Source organism: Nelumbo lutea, chromosome 3 (assembly GCF_056320005.1).
Source record: "Nelumbo lutea isolate HS-2025 chromosome 3, American lotus-T2T, whole genome shotgun sequence".
Lineage (NCBI taxonomy): Eukaryota > Viridiplantae > Streptophyta > Magnoliopsida > Proteales > Nelumbonaceae > Nelumbo > Nelumbo lutea.
This window is the reverse complement of record NC_142686.1, coordinates 102,320,226-102,335,827: the sequence shown is the minus strand read 5'-3', so window position 1 is coordinate 102,335,827 and position 15,602 is coordinate 102,320,226. Positions and strand designations below refer to the sequence as shown.

The following is a 15,602-nucleotide window of genomic DNA, read 5'->3' as shown; positions in this document are numbered from 1 at the left end:
GTGTTTCGAACGTTAGAACCGCCATTCCTTACTTCCTTCAATCTCCAAGCAAGCCATCAACGAGGAATATATAGAAGAAGGAGGATCAATTCCCCGCCGGTGGGAGTAGATGTTGGCCAATCCACACGTACAGGACTCGCAAAGACGACGACGACGACGACACGGATGATGGCATCATTATCGTCGACGGCGACGGGGACAGTGGAGAGAGAAATGCTTCATCAGGAGATAGCGGAGATGTATGACCAGATAACTGCAACATGGGAGGACATCTTGGGCTGGGAGTACCTGCACCATGGCTTCTATGACCCAAAAGTTCCAACTCCGCTCTCTGACCAACATTCTGCTCATATTCGTATGATCGAAGAGTGCCTCCGGTTTGCCGGCGTTCCAGGTAATCTTTGTCACCAACTTCTCACTTTGTTTATATGTCAGTTTCGATTGCTTTCTTGGACCGGCAATGCAATTGATGAGTAGCTTGGAAATTTTTAGTAAATCTGTGTTCTTCTGTTTTACTCTTTAGGTTGTGTTTCAGTGCAATGTTATTTGCACTAATGCAAAAGTATGGGAATGCAAATTCTAATTTAAATTTACTTTAGGTTTTACATTATTCAGGTCTTATTTTACTTCATTTGTAATGCAACTAAAATTTGAAACAAAAAATAAATCAGAATTTATACCCTAATCATTTACACTATCATAGCTTTGCATCAGTAATCAAATACGCCATTACTACTAAATATGCAATTGCGCAATACGTGGTAATATCACATAATATTAATAATTTTAATATCCTTATTAGAACAGTTTAGAAACGATAATAAAAGCATGGTGTTTTGGTGTATTTAATTAAATTTTATATTCCATTTTTATTGTTAATAAAATCACTATTTATTTAGCATATTTATTTTTGTTTAATATGATAATTATATGATATTAGAGATGCGCACAAATTTTATGGACAGTTTTTTGTTTTTTCTATATTTGTTATTTCTTTCTATTTTTGAGTTTTTATTATATAATTATGACACCATGTGTTTTGACCTATTTGACTTAAAAAAAAACAATCTCATTTGTGGGAAACTTTAAATTTTTTATTCCATTTACATAATTAATTATAAAAACAATACTTTTTATCACATTTATTTTTGTTCGATGTGATAAATTTATAATATATTATATATCTCAAATTTTTCTATTGTGTATATGTATTTTTTTTATTTTTTGTGTTTCTATATATTTTTAAAATTTTTACTATTTAATTATGACCTCATTAGTTAACTCACTTACCCAAACAATTGGACCATTATGGTGCAAGTTAAGTAGGTTGGGATGAATTCCTAACCCTATGCATTGAACCTAAGGCTTCATACCCAAGTCAAGCCTAATCTGATCAACTTGAGCCCAACCTCCAATCTGCATTGAAATTTGATACGATGGGTTATTCTTGGACTTGGGTCTATCAAATAGCCCCGTTAGAAAATTTGACATAAAATGTATGTGAATAATTGTACATACATGCATGTATGCAAATATGTGTTATATATGTATTTATGATTGTATCTATATAATTAAGCTTGACTTTAGCTACATAAGGGATAGGCTTGTGTCCAACCCAAAAAATAAATAAGCCTAAACTTTTGAACTTAGGCTTGACCTTAAACCTATCTAAAATTATGAGCTAGGTCGATTTGAGCTCATGTTAAGCTTACCTAATTTGCCTCCCTATGGACCATTGACCATTAATTTGATGCAAAAACATTTTTCTTTCTAAGTTAGTTTAGTTTTTAATTTTGTCTATCATTAATAAAAATAACTCTTATCTATCACATTTATTTTTGTTTAATATGATGAATGCATAATATTAAAGATTAATTTTGTCTATAATTAATAAAAATAACTCTTATCTATCACACTTATTTTTGTTTAATATGATGAATACATAATATTAAAGATGCACCCAAATGTTTTTTACAAGATCTTTATGTTTTTAATAATTGTTGTGTCTCTATCTTTTTCAAATTTTTATTATTTATCTATGATATCATGGGTTGATTCATTTAACTTAAAAGGATGAATCATTGACCCACCACTTGAATAGGAAAATTATTTTGTTTTTATATTGGTTTTAAATCTTGTATTTCATTTGCATCAAATAAAAACACTTTTATTTAGCATGCTTAATGTTGTTTGATATGATAAATAGATAATTTTAGAGATGTGCCTAATTTTTTTTACAACTTTTTATTATTTTTGTAATATTTTTATTTATATTTATTTTAAATTTTTATTATTTAACTATGAGAATATTGGTTGGCCCATTTGATGCCGATGATTGAACTATTAACTTATTACTTAGACAAAAGAGTGGTTTATTTAATTATTTTTCATGTTGATTCTGAAAATAGATTTTACATTATTAAAATTATTAGATGTAGATTTACTTTGTAGAATTTATTGGTGACAAACAAAAAACACTTCAAAGAAAGTATCCAAGTAGAGTGAATGAGAGTTAATACCTTGATGAGAGGAAATTTAATGAAGTAGAAAGTAATATATGATGCTTTAAATTATATTTTTTTCCTACATAGTTGAAAGGCTGATTAAATTCATAAATAGGGGTGTTTTAATCAAGAAAAGACAACAAATCTCATTTATTTAATGTGCTTTAAATATAAGATTTAAAGAATGGAAATGAGACGTAATACCTTAAATGTAAGATTTAATGATGAGGAATATAGTGACTTTAATAGAAGTAGTAGTTCAAATTATGTTTTTTGCCCTCATAAATATGGGGAGACTAAGTTCAAAGAGTAAGGGTATTTTAGTCAAAAAATCCCAGAATCTCAAATCCATTCACACTTTAATAGCAGTATAGATATAGATATAGAAATGCATGGCGTCAAATGGATAGAAATTTGATGGGAAAGGGAGTGTTGGAGAAAGATAGATTTAGGTTGTGTTTGGCACCATTTCCACTTCTACTTGCAATGCTTTAGGTTGGTTAATACCAATTTTATAAGTATAATTTTTTCTACCACACATGCTTTGAGAAATCAATACAACATTGGGTACCATTGTTGCTTCTCCAATAGATGTCAAATTTGGTGTTTTTACTATAAATGCCAACACTTAATCTAATGCCTATGTTTTTTAGTGGATGTAGACCATGTGGTTATTTGATGTGATGTGAATTTGTAATGACCAACACAAAATGTTGCAAGTAAAAGTGGCAATGGTACCACCCAACCTTAAGTTCTCCTATATGTTTTTTGATAAAATGTGCAAATACATTTCGTACATTAGATTTTTTGTAATAGAAAGGTTAATGTTGTCAAAATGTCCTTATTATCATTAAAATGTATTATCTATACTATATAAGGTGAGTAAATTGTTTGGTTCCATGCATTTTGTAAATGTTAAATCCAAAAACCATGGACTATGCATGGTTAGTACTTATTTGCACACATGCATAACATGTGCTCTTATACTGGTTATACATAATTTAAAATTTCGACTTTACTTTGCCTAACAACTTTGAAAACCTAATTCTTTCTACTATGAAAGGATAGAGTGAAATAAAGAAAAGTAAATCTGTTCTGTTTTGGGTATTTTAGTAATTACACATTTGAGTGAAGTTGGTCAACGGTAAATTTGATATTTTAAAAAATTTAATGCATTACAACAATGTTCCTGCCGCCTAGAAAGTTGATGAAAGGGAGGTATTTGCATTATTTTTCAAACTATAGGGGGGGTTTTTGTTAGGGTCAAGACACAAGAGAGGTTTATAAGAATGTCAAATAACCTAGGAGAGGTTTTTTTAATTTTCTTTCTCTTTTAAAATAGCATTTGCCCACATGAACTGTTGGACGAGGTATATTTTTTTAAATACTTAAAAACGTTCACCTTGTAAATTCTGTCTAAATTCAATTTTATGTTTAGAACAGAAGATGTTTTCTAGAGTTAAAATCCATGGTTTGGAAAACTGGACTAGACCAGATGGTCGGACCAGTTGACCTAGAAACTGATCATGATTTTGGGTCCGATTTTGGATCCCAAAACCATTCGATTTGGGGTTGGACAGAGCAGTCAGACCATTTGACCCTGGCAACCAGTGGCCAAAACAGTTTCATTTTTGGTCTAGTTTTTAAAATCATGTTAAAATTAATAGATCAGAAAATGTTGAACCTTATCACTAAAGGAGTTGAGAGAATACATCATGAATCACATCAGGTGATAAGAATTTAGATGAGAATAAATTTTAGTGGTGATCATGAAAAATGAAAAACCAAAAAGTGAACTGAACCAACAAGACCAAACCAAAAATTCTAATAAACCAAATTGGTCGGTTTGGTATTTTCAAAAAGGCTAAGGTGTCAGTTCGGTTCAGTCAACCAATATAAAATATCAATAGTTAACCAAATCAACCGATATACATGTATGTATATATATATATATATATATAGAATATTTTTCATATATATTTTATATTATCTATATATTATAAATTAATATATATGCATTATATATATTATCAATTAAGAATAATCACCATAACCCATTAACTCAATTCTCACCGGTCATGAAGTTAACTCAGCAACTGGCAAGTTCGGGATGGACCCACACACTTGTTCTCATGCCATATTAATATTTTCATTTCCTCTACTTAACCTACAGCTAACAAAAATGGCCATCTACCCCACGTGGCAGATCTTTTTAGCAATAGAATGTTGAACGGGAAATTAGGTGGACTGAGTCAAATCAGTTGGACTAATGGCTGGAGTAATGGCCCCATCAGTGCCAAAATTCAAATTATTTACACAGTTAGGAGACAGGGGAAGTCAAAGCTCAAACCAACACCATTTATACCTATTTGAATTTATATATTATTTATTATTTGCAACCATTTATACCCAATTGGGGTTTGAAAAAGGATTTGATGCATTGGATTTGGTTTATTTTTCTACTTTGTCACACATTATTGAGAAATGGATTCCAAATTTGCATTCTTTCTTTTATTCAGGTTTTTTTCTTTATTATTATTATTATTATTATTATTATTTGATATGATGCAGAGGATTGGAAGAAGAAGCCGAAAAGCATAGTTGATGTTGGGTGTGGATCGGGGGCCGACACCATGCACCTAGCGAGGAAATATGGGGCCCAATGCCTAGGTATCAACTTGAGCCCTGTCCAAGTACGAAGAGCTCAAGATTTGGCAGCTGCCCGTGGATTAGCAGATAAAGTATGTGAGTTTTGTGGCATTTAAGATTCTTAGTTCTTATTTGCTTCTTTGCAAAATAGTACATGTGTCATGCCTCCTTTATCTATGATATATAAAGCAGATATTTGTCATGGGTTCTATCCAAGTTATAAAAGTTAAACCTAAGGCCTTGTTCAATTTTCAAAATGTCACTTAAGTGCGATTACTCAGGTAAATGTTTTTAGGAAAACATTTATTCGGGTAAATTCACTTGTACATATTCTTTTAATTTTCAAGTAAGTTATATAATAATTTTTTTACCCATAAAAGCCAATGTTAGAATGGATAAATTTATCCCATTATATTTTGTAAACTTTTTCCCAAATAGAAAAGTTAATCACCCACCTGGGAGATGGGTACAAGAAAAATTAACTTTATTTTAAGGCCTAGAGCTTTCCGAATAAAGAACACTATAAGCTGTTCAATGGGAATCACTTTCCCATTGACCAACTTTCCCCCCTCCTACTTCCCAAAACATGAACTGGACCAAATGCCATATATTATGGTTAATACTTGCTTCTATACTAGTTGAATAAAAAGCCAATAAAAAGAATGCATACATGCTACGTAGGTGTTTTTTTTTTTAGAATTTTGAATGTAAGAAACCATCCGGTTATGTGATCTTCACACTCGTCTGTCTCCAAAATGTGTTACTTCCATCTCATGTAAATATAGAAAAGGAGAAAAGAAAGTTTGCAAAGTATACTCAACAGTTGATAACTCTTAGCAGGTGTCATTCATAGTTGGGGATGCTTTGCAACAACCATTTCCTGATGGGAAGTTTGATCTAGTTTGGGCCATGGAGAGCGTGGATCACATGCCTGACAGAAAAAAGGTTCTCTCACTCTCTCTCATAAGTTGAAGTTATTTTATCATCATCTTTCATTCAATATTCTCTAATTAGATGCCTAAATGAACAAAAGAGCAATTCAGTGGTAGTTCTCCATTAGCTTTTAATTGAAAATGAGACACCAATTTGGAACATCGTATGCTTATTTAACCATGTCATCTCATTGTTTGGCATAAATGTTGCATGATTCACAGCTATCGAATTGTAGTGATATTTTATTTCCTTTATATACCCAAATCCGGATACAAAAAGAACTCTCCCCTGTACGTAGTTATTATTAATTGTAAATACAGCACTCAATAATTTACTACTAATATCGTGCACTTGCAGTCTCCAAACATCATCAAATCCTAATCTACAATAACAAAGAGAAATTTCACTTCTATATAAATGAACCCAAGCTTTGATCCTTCATTTATTGCTCTAATTCAATTAGTTTGATTTTATCATTGTCTTGCAGTTTGTGAGCGAATTGGCACGGGTAGCAGCCCCTGGGGGCACTATAATAATAACAGCATGGTGTCATAGAGATCTCTCCTCCCCAGAGGACTTCTTGAAGCCAGAAGAGAAGAAGCTATTGGACAAGATACGTGATTCTACTCATCTACCAGATTTGTGTTCAGCTGCTGATCATGTGAAACTACTTCAATCCTTCTCATTGCAGGTATTCACATTTCCACATGGAGAATCCATTTTCTTTAGCCTTAATTTTCAGAACTATGCATTTGTTATAGAGAAGAGGCCTTCTTTTCCCACTATTTTAATGTCTATAAAGAATATATATTCTCTAAGGCTCTGCTTGCTTTTCAGCAATCCTGGTAAATATTTCTTTTAGGATTCACTTACCCAAGTAAGTGCATTTACCCATGTACTTTTATTTCCGAGGTAAATCAGACGACCATTTTAATCATAAAAATTCATTATTAAAAGGGACATTTTTACCCCATACAAGTGTTGACAATTTTTTTTTTCCACGTGGGAATGCCTTTTACCCACCTAGGAAATGGGTATACCTAGAAAAATAAATTTTCCCTAATCCCCACATAAATCTGAAAAAGGAACATGAGTTTCTTGGTCAATGGGAACTAAAATTCCACTGACCAACTTTTCCCCCTCTAAAAATTCAAAAAGCAAGTGATCCCTAAAAAAAATAAAAGAAAGATAAAAATAAAGTGTTTGTGTAGTTAATGAACTCATGTGATCTCCAATGAAGTAACTCATGCATTCTCTACATTGTGCCTAAGGAAGGATGGAAATGGGCCAATCAATACGAGTTGGGGCTAATATGAAGTCTGAACCAAACCAACTGACTTAACGTCAACCTAATTGAGTCTTCCCTATTAATACAATGAGGTAGAATCCTATATAAAGTTTAGATAGATCATTCTAAAAGAAAAATAGGAAGAGGAAGGAGATGAAGTAGAAAGATCATTAAACAATGTTTGTCCTAGCTATATGGGGGCCTTGGGAGCTACAATTCCTAGATATCAACATGTACACAAAAATGGGAAAAGAGAGATACAACTCTCCATCCCCTAAAATCTTGGTCAAGGATTTTGGTAGGGATTTGCCATATATATATATATATATATCATACTTTTGCATCTAGTTTTGAACTATCTATACATATTTTAAGACTTTTGTCTTGCAAAAATAATTTAACACTGTAACATATAAGTTTTCCTTATAGCATGGCATTGGTATGTAATAGATGTAGGGATATCCAGGTAACATAGCTTGAATGGGATGGAGTGGACGTGGATCTGGATAAAATATGCTTCGACATTTTTAAACATATTTTAGTAATGTGAACTATTTTCAAGGTTTTTAAAATCGAATCGGACAATGAAGTGAACTGTTTTCAAGGTTTTTAAAATCGAATCGGACAATGAACCATTTAGGGTTCTGGTTCCTAGGTCAAATGGTCCAACAGTTCGAACCGAACAGATGGCCCATTCTGATAAAAAAATTAAAAAAATGGCCAAAAACTGTTGGATGGTTCGAACAGTTCGACCACCCAGGTTAGTGGTTTGCTGACCAAATTAATCTACAGTTTTTTGCCAAAATGACGGTTCTGGGGTAAAACGGAACTCGTCAGGTCTCGGTTTTCTGGTCCGTCTGAATGTCCGATCCGGTCCGGTTTTGAAAACCATGCTAAATTAAAGGTTGAATGCCACAAATAAGGTATAAGTAGATAAGAAATGTATATTTTAATAGTATATATGGAGAAATACATATAGTTAATATAGCGAGATACATATATAATCATACAATTTTATTCATAATACATCAATTAAAAATTCAAGAGACATATTACATAAACTTTTCCAAACTTTTACATGGACAAAACCATTATTATGTTTTTATTTATTTAGTCCAAGACACATATTATATGCAACTATTATATTTGAAATACTAAATCAATTATTTACTGTTTTGTTATTTTTACTTTTTAGTGTTAGTAAAATGGTCACCTTAATATTAGATTCTCAAATATTTTGTAAACAATATTTTTTTTTTACTTTTGCAATTAAATTATAAATATGTTGTTATTTAATGTAAATAAAATTATTGATTAATCATTTGTAAAAATATTTAACTAACTTAAAAATATAGCAAATCTATTAGAATTTCCAAGATACATAAATATGACATTTGATAGATTTTTCCATTTTGCTAATGTTTATAAAATACTGATTTTGAAAATTATTATTTTTAATTTTTAGTTAAACACATAAATATACTACTATTTATTCGGGTTGCATTTGGGCGACTTAAGTTCAAATCTCATCAATTACGAGGTTATATTTCTGATAAAAATATTTAATGGCACAAAATTAGAAATTCAAAATTCAAATCCCGGGCTTTGATCCTTGGTTGTAACCTTAACCCCAATGAGCAGTGATTGCTCCACTTTCTCTAGCAAGAATTTGAACCTAACTTGCTTTAGAAGAAGGCCAAAGGATTGACCCTTCCCCTCTCATTTCCATCTCTAAGTAAAGTGTCTCAGCACACATATACATGATTTTTCCTTTTGAAGTACATAGAGGAGAAAAACAGACATAACTTTATTTAGAGTCATCACAATGGCAGGATATCAAGGTAGCAGATTGGTCGCAGTATGTGACTCCATTTTGGCCTGCTGTAATCTGCTCTGCATTATCATGGAAGAGAATCATCCCACTGCTTCGAAGTGGTATGCTTGCATCTCATCACATTCTCTACTTGTAATCTGCCTTTTCCTTTGTTATATTTATCAGTCTATGAAATGTGTGGTTTTGGGTTCTCTCAGGATGGAAAAACATTATGGGGCTGTTTAACTTGCAATTGGCAAATGAGGGATTCAGGAAGGGTGTCGTCAAATATACCGTCATTACTTGCAGAAAACCAGCGTGAATTATCAAAAGGATATCTCTCTCTCTACCTATGTGTGTTTTAGTTAGGTTGGCTTCTTGCTTTTAGTGGATTAAAATGTTTTGGTTTGATTAGGGATGCACTTATCATTTCTATCATTTTATTTTTAAATCTTGTGTTAGAATTATTAGAACTTTTGCTATGATAATTACTTATGTGGAAGACATGTTGTACTCATGGATAAATATGGTTTCTTGGTGTCATTTCAGTTGTAACAAATTACTATAGGTTCAGTCTCTCAAATGACGTTTTTGTTTTACCACCTCATTTTCACGTCTAAACCCTAAATCCTAAATTTCATGTTAAAAATGCAACAACGAATGCTAATGCTATACGTGTCACTAAAAGAAGCAAATTATGGCTGTGCTTGGTTTGAAAGAAAAAATAGGGAAAGGACGAAGAAAAATGTAGGGAAACCCTTACAAGCCTTGTATAGGTTTCCCTATGCATGTTTTCCTTCCTTTCCCTATCTTTTCCTTCAAATCAAATATAGCCTGAAGAGCCACAAGAGGAAGTGAAGTGGTAAAAATGTCCCTGAAATGGAAATGGGAAGAGTTACACAAACCGGATTTCCTGTAAAAATGTCCTATGGCTCTTTCATATATTGAATTTTGCATATTGAGACCTTGGTTTGGTTTGGCCCTTAATCTAACCCAATCTATTAAATGTTTACCTTTACTTTATTAGAGAAAACCAGAAGAGGTTAAGAGAGAGAGAGAGAGTGATAAGCCAAAGCTACTCTATTCGTCCACGGTTTCTATTCTATTTGTTGAAGCTTGAAGATGATAAACAATTTATCAAGGTAAGGGTAGTTTTGGGTTTTAAAAATATTTAAAATGCATGTGACATCAAATGTGAATCTTCTTGCCATTTAACTGATGGAATGCCAATCGCTAGACTCGAAAGTGTTGGAATATAAAGGATATCTAATTATTGCCGGTGAAAATTGGTTTATGGGTTAAGTATCGCTTATCCAATTGAAAGAAAAAAAGAAAAAAACTTAAAATAAATAGTGAAATAAATTATATACTTAAAGGTTAATGGTTAGAAGTCAGACTAAATTACAAGAATACCCTTTATATGTGTGGGTATTATGACTTGATGAGCAGGGATTATCTAAACCTAAACCCCATTTGGATTTTAGGTTAAATAATCAAAATTCTAAACTAACTCCACTCAATTTGGGTTAAAACAAACATAAAAGAAATCATAAGCTTTAAGGTTATGGGTTAGAAGTCAAACCAAATTACAAGAATACCCTTTATATGTTTAGGAGTATTATGACTCGATTGGCTAGGTTAGCCAAACTTGCACCCGATTTAGGTTAAAAGATCAAAACTCTAATCTGACCCCAAGCCCTAATAAGTAGAAGTGAGCATTTGATTTGTTTGGTTAAAAACTAAACTGAATCAGCCAAAATTTTGAAAACTGAATTGAAAAAATAAAAAATGAACCAAAACTGAATTATAGAAAAACTGAAATAACTGAAACTAAGAATATATACATATACATACATATATACATACATATATAATGTATTATATATTATAACATAATATATATATATATATATATATATATATATATATATATATTATGAAATCAAATTTCATTATATTATATATTATATAGCAAACTTCGATTCATTCGATTAACCGAGTTTCTAATTCTAAAAACCGAAACCAAAACTAAAGCCAAAACCAAAATTATCGAACAAAAAAATCCAAAACTGAAATTTTTAGTTCAGTTTTTCGTTTTTAACCACATAATGCACACCCCTACTAATAAGCCTGACTCTAACATGACCATATAGGGGTGAGTCAAGTCAAATTTATAGTTTAACTTGACCCACACCTTTACTAATAAGTCTAACACTAACCTGACCATATAGGGGTGAGTCAAGTCAAATTTATAATTTAACTTGACCCATTGAAATCCATGCACAAAATCAACCACTCTCACTAAGGTTTCAACTTGGTTGGGATTGGAACAGTTAAACGTAACTCAAAAATATAATATTTAAATTAGCTAGGATTAATTGTTTTAACTAGAAATGTCCTATGGCTATTTTATATTCATTTTTTTTTTATAAAATCTCGGCGTGCTATACAGTCGAGGGGTAGCACTCCCCAGAAGTCACTAAAACAAATGCAAACTAAATCAGGAGGTATATTGTCCAGACCAAAATCAACCCATCCATTAGCCGTTGAGAGCGCAGAGATTGCTAACCAATTTGTAGCATGATTAGCCTCCCTGTAAACGTTCTGGAGAGGAGCTTCAAAAACAAGATAAGTAGCTTAGAATCTCCCTCGATAATGACTGGGTTGTTGGTGAAGTTCGTCGCCAAGTTATGAGCCTCCCATGCAGCCTAAGCCTTTGCCAAATTGATAGTAATAGTCCCTAAAATGTATGCTTTGAAGTCCACAATCTCACCATATTAATTCCTTCCAATAGCAGTACTAGAGCATCTCCCATTACTAGATTGAGAGGCGTCAAAATTTATCTTAATAATGTTAGTTGGACTTTGAAGCTTTCCAAGCAACAAGTTTCCATGATTTCTAATGTACAAGATAGTTTTCCTTTCAAGCATTTTCATATTCCTTTTGATCATTTAAGGCTTTCTCCAAAGTCAGGAGGAGCACTATTATTATTAAAGATTTTTTGGTTTTGATTCTTCCATATATTCCATACTATAAAAACACACTTCTCTTTGCAATTTGGATTCACGTTTAAATCTTAGCCATTCACTTTATCCCACCATTCCAACAACGAAGAATCAACATCATTAGGATTAACAATGGAAGATGGCAATATTCTTCATACTTGTCTAGCAATTTCACGGTTTTTAAAAATAGGTTCAATATCTTCATCTTCACCACAAAATATGTAAGCTCCATCGACACTAAATCCTTTATTTCTAAGGAAAACTTTTGTAGGGAGCTTCCTTTTGAGGAGAAGGTACATGAAGGTTTTCAATTTCGGGGGACAACTTAAATGCCAAATCATTGAATTCCAATTTAGGTTATTACTTTCACCCAATGTTTTTAAAACCGAATCGGACAATGAATTAGTCAGGGATTCGGTTCCTGGGTCGGTCGAATGGTTCAACCGTTCTAACCGAACGGATGACCTGTCCTGACAAAAAAATTAAAAAATTAAAAAATAAAAACCAGTCAAACTGTTGAATGGTTCGACCACCCAAGTCAGTGGTTTGCTGACCAAATCAATGATTTTGGGGGAAATAACGGTTTTGGGATAAAACAGAATCGGTCATCTCTGATTCGGTTTGGTCCGGTTTTGAAAATCATGGTTTCACCATTTATTGATGTACATTTTATTCTATAGGCTGAGTTGATAGAAAATTTAGCATCAGTATTTAATCTCCATATTAGATTGTCTTCCCCTGAGCCCGAGGGAATACAAATAGATTTGATTTTCTCCCATATATTGCTGGGGACCAAGCTCCTGATTTTACACTCCATCCAAACATTCCTCTCTCTATCTATAACCTCACTCACTAAAAGATCATTATTGTTAATCATATCTTGAGGAATACTCTCCTCAAGCACCACATCTTTAGCCCATCTATCTTTCCAAAATCTTATTTATTTACCATTTCCCAGCTTCCATCCTATTCCTTTACTAAGGAACTCCCTAGATTTGAGAATTCCTCTCCACACCCAAGAAATGTTCTTCTTTTCTTTCACATCCCCAAAATAATCCTTTTGGAGATGCTTACCCTTTACTACTCTAACCCAGAGGTTCTCTTTTTCTTTTAGAATTTTCTACCCAAGTTTTGCTAGGTTGGATTCATTAACCCATTGGAGATTTTTTAAGAACAACCCTCTCCAGCATTTAGGAGTACAAGCCTTCTTCTAGTCAATTAGGTGGAGGGGTCTCTTATCATTTGACTTTGACCATTAAAATTTTCTTTGATGTTTACCAATTTCCTCAATAATGTTTTGAGTCAATTTAAAGGATCTCATGAGAAACTACGGCATCATTTTGGTAGAGGCATTGAGCAGAGTTATCTTGCCAGCCATAGAAAGGGTATTCCTTTTCCACCCTGCTAGTTTGCAACAAACTTTTTCTTTTAGGCACATAAATGTTTTCTATGTAACTCGACCATTAATAACCGGAGCACCCAAATAAGTTTATGAGTTCCTTTATATTGGGATTTTAAGATTCTAACCAGGATTTTTTGGAATCTATTTGGAATATTTTTTGAGAATTGGATTGTTGACTTAGAGAAATTTGGTGATTGTCCTGAGGTTAGAGCATAAAATGACAAAATTACCTTAATTTTCAGGCAAGTTGGGATTGTTGCTTTAGCAAAAATAAGACAATCATAAGCAAACAACAGAATTTGAATTTTAGGACTTCCTTTAGCTGCTTTATTACATCCAATGTTGCTTACACCATTTATTGATTCTTTTTCTCATTTCTTTGCAAGAGGTTCAACACAAAGGACAAAAATGTATGGAGATAAGGGGTCCCCTTGTCTAATTCCCCTAGAAGGGTTAAATTCTCTCGTTGGGCTGCCATTAATTAGGACTTGATAAGATGCTGACCTAATGCATTCCATAACCCATCCTACCCAGTTATTGTGAAAACCAAATTTTGTTAGCACTTTTTCAATGAAGATCCATTCAATTCTATCACATGCCTTCTCCATATCTATCTTACAGGCCAACATACCTGATTTTCCTTTTTTCCTTCTCATAGTATGTATCATTTCATGAGCAACTAGGATATTATCATTAATATGTATGTTAGGGACAAATGCACTCTGGTATGGAGATATAATTTTGTCAAGGAAGGGCTTTATTCTATTGACCAGCATTTTTGAGATTATTTTGTAAATAACATTACACAAACTTATTGGTTTGTAATTATTAACTATTTTTGGATTTTCATTTTTTGGAATAAGTGCTAGAAAATTTTTATTTATAATACAACACATTTTCCCTGAATGAAAGAATGCTTTGACAACATGATTAGTCGAATCATTGACAGTGTTCCAATTTTTTTTTTTTTTTAAATAGAGCATTTAACCCATCCGGCTTAGGAGCTTTTAAACCCTTGATTGTTTGAAGAGCTTCATAAATTTCCTTATCAATCACTTCTCTTATAATTTCTTCATTCTGCTCTTTAGTGATGAAAGGTTTAATCTCCTCCAGAAACTCCTCAATTCCATCAGTTCCTTCTGATTGGAATCTTTGAGAAAACTTTTCTCTAAAAAAGGTTGAGATCTCTTCTTGATCCTCAATTTTATCTCCTTGATCATCCTTAACTTAGACTATTTGATTTCTTACCTTCTTAATTGTGGCCACTATGTGGAAAAAACTGTTGTTTTTATCACCCAAGTTGGTCCAATCAATTTGAGCTTTTTTAGCCCAATATACTTCTTCCCTTTCCAAAATTTTGTTAAGTTGATTTTGATATGCCCTCTCAAGATTAGAGAGAGTTCTGTTATTACTGTCCTCCATTAACTTCGTTTTCACATCCTCAAGGGATTTGAGGATGTCATGTTTTTTCTTAAAGATATTGTCAAAATGGTTTTTATTCCAATTCCTTAAATTATTAACCACACTATTCCTTTTCTTAATGAACTGTACTGCTCTTGTTCCATCATCTTCAATATTCTAGGCTTGGGAAACAATATCTGTTATCGTGGGGTCAAGACACCACATTGATTCAAATCTAAACGATTTGGGGCCATTAGTATGAGGTACATCAGTTTGAAGAACAAGGGGAGTATGGTCAAAAGGTAAAAAAGGAAGATTTTTTAAAATAGAGCAAGGGAATAGTCTTCTCCAATTCTCATTCACCAAAACCCAATTAAATCGTTCCCAAGTAGTCCTATTTTTCCAAATAAATTGGTTTCCCACCATTTCCATTTCCATAAAACCACTGTTAGAGTCGATTAGAGAAGGGTATTTTGGTCTTTTCCCTTTATGTAAGGTGTTGGTTGTATGTTTCTTCATATGTAGGGGCATTTCAGTCTTTGTAATTTATTTTTTCAAGATTAAGTATATGGCCAATTGGTTAGACGGATAGTCTTCTTAGTTCGAC

The 15,602-nt window shown here is 32.6% G+C and overlaps 1 protein-coding gene across 2 annotated transcripts; it reads left to right on the top strand.

The window, feature by feature from the left end:
* On the top strand, positions 1-9,730 carry LOC148867245 (gamma-tocopherol methyltransferase, chloroplastic-like). Of its 2 annotated transcripts, XM_088977954.1 has the most exons (6): positions 1-394; positions 5,076-5,245; positions 5,994-6,098; positions 6,574-6,777; positions 9,207-9,309; positions 9,406-9,730. In XM_088977954.1, exons 1-6 carry the CDS (start codon positions 166-168, stop codon positions 9,507-9,509), a joined length of 915 nt encoding a protein of 304 aa, XP_088834080.1. In that variant the 5' UTR covers positions 1-165; the 3' UTR covers positions 9,510-9,730. The 2 variants fall into 2 exon arrangements, with proteins under 2 accessions (XP_088834080.1, XP_088834081.1); XM_088977955.1 differs by lacking the exon at positions 5,994-6,098.
* Positions 9,731-15,602: the final 5,872 nt, after the last annotated feature.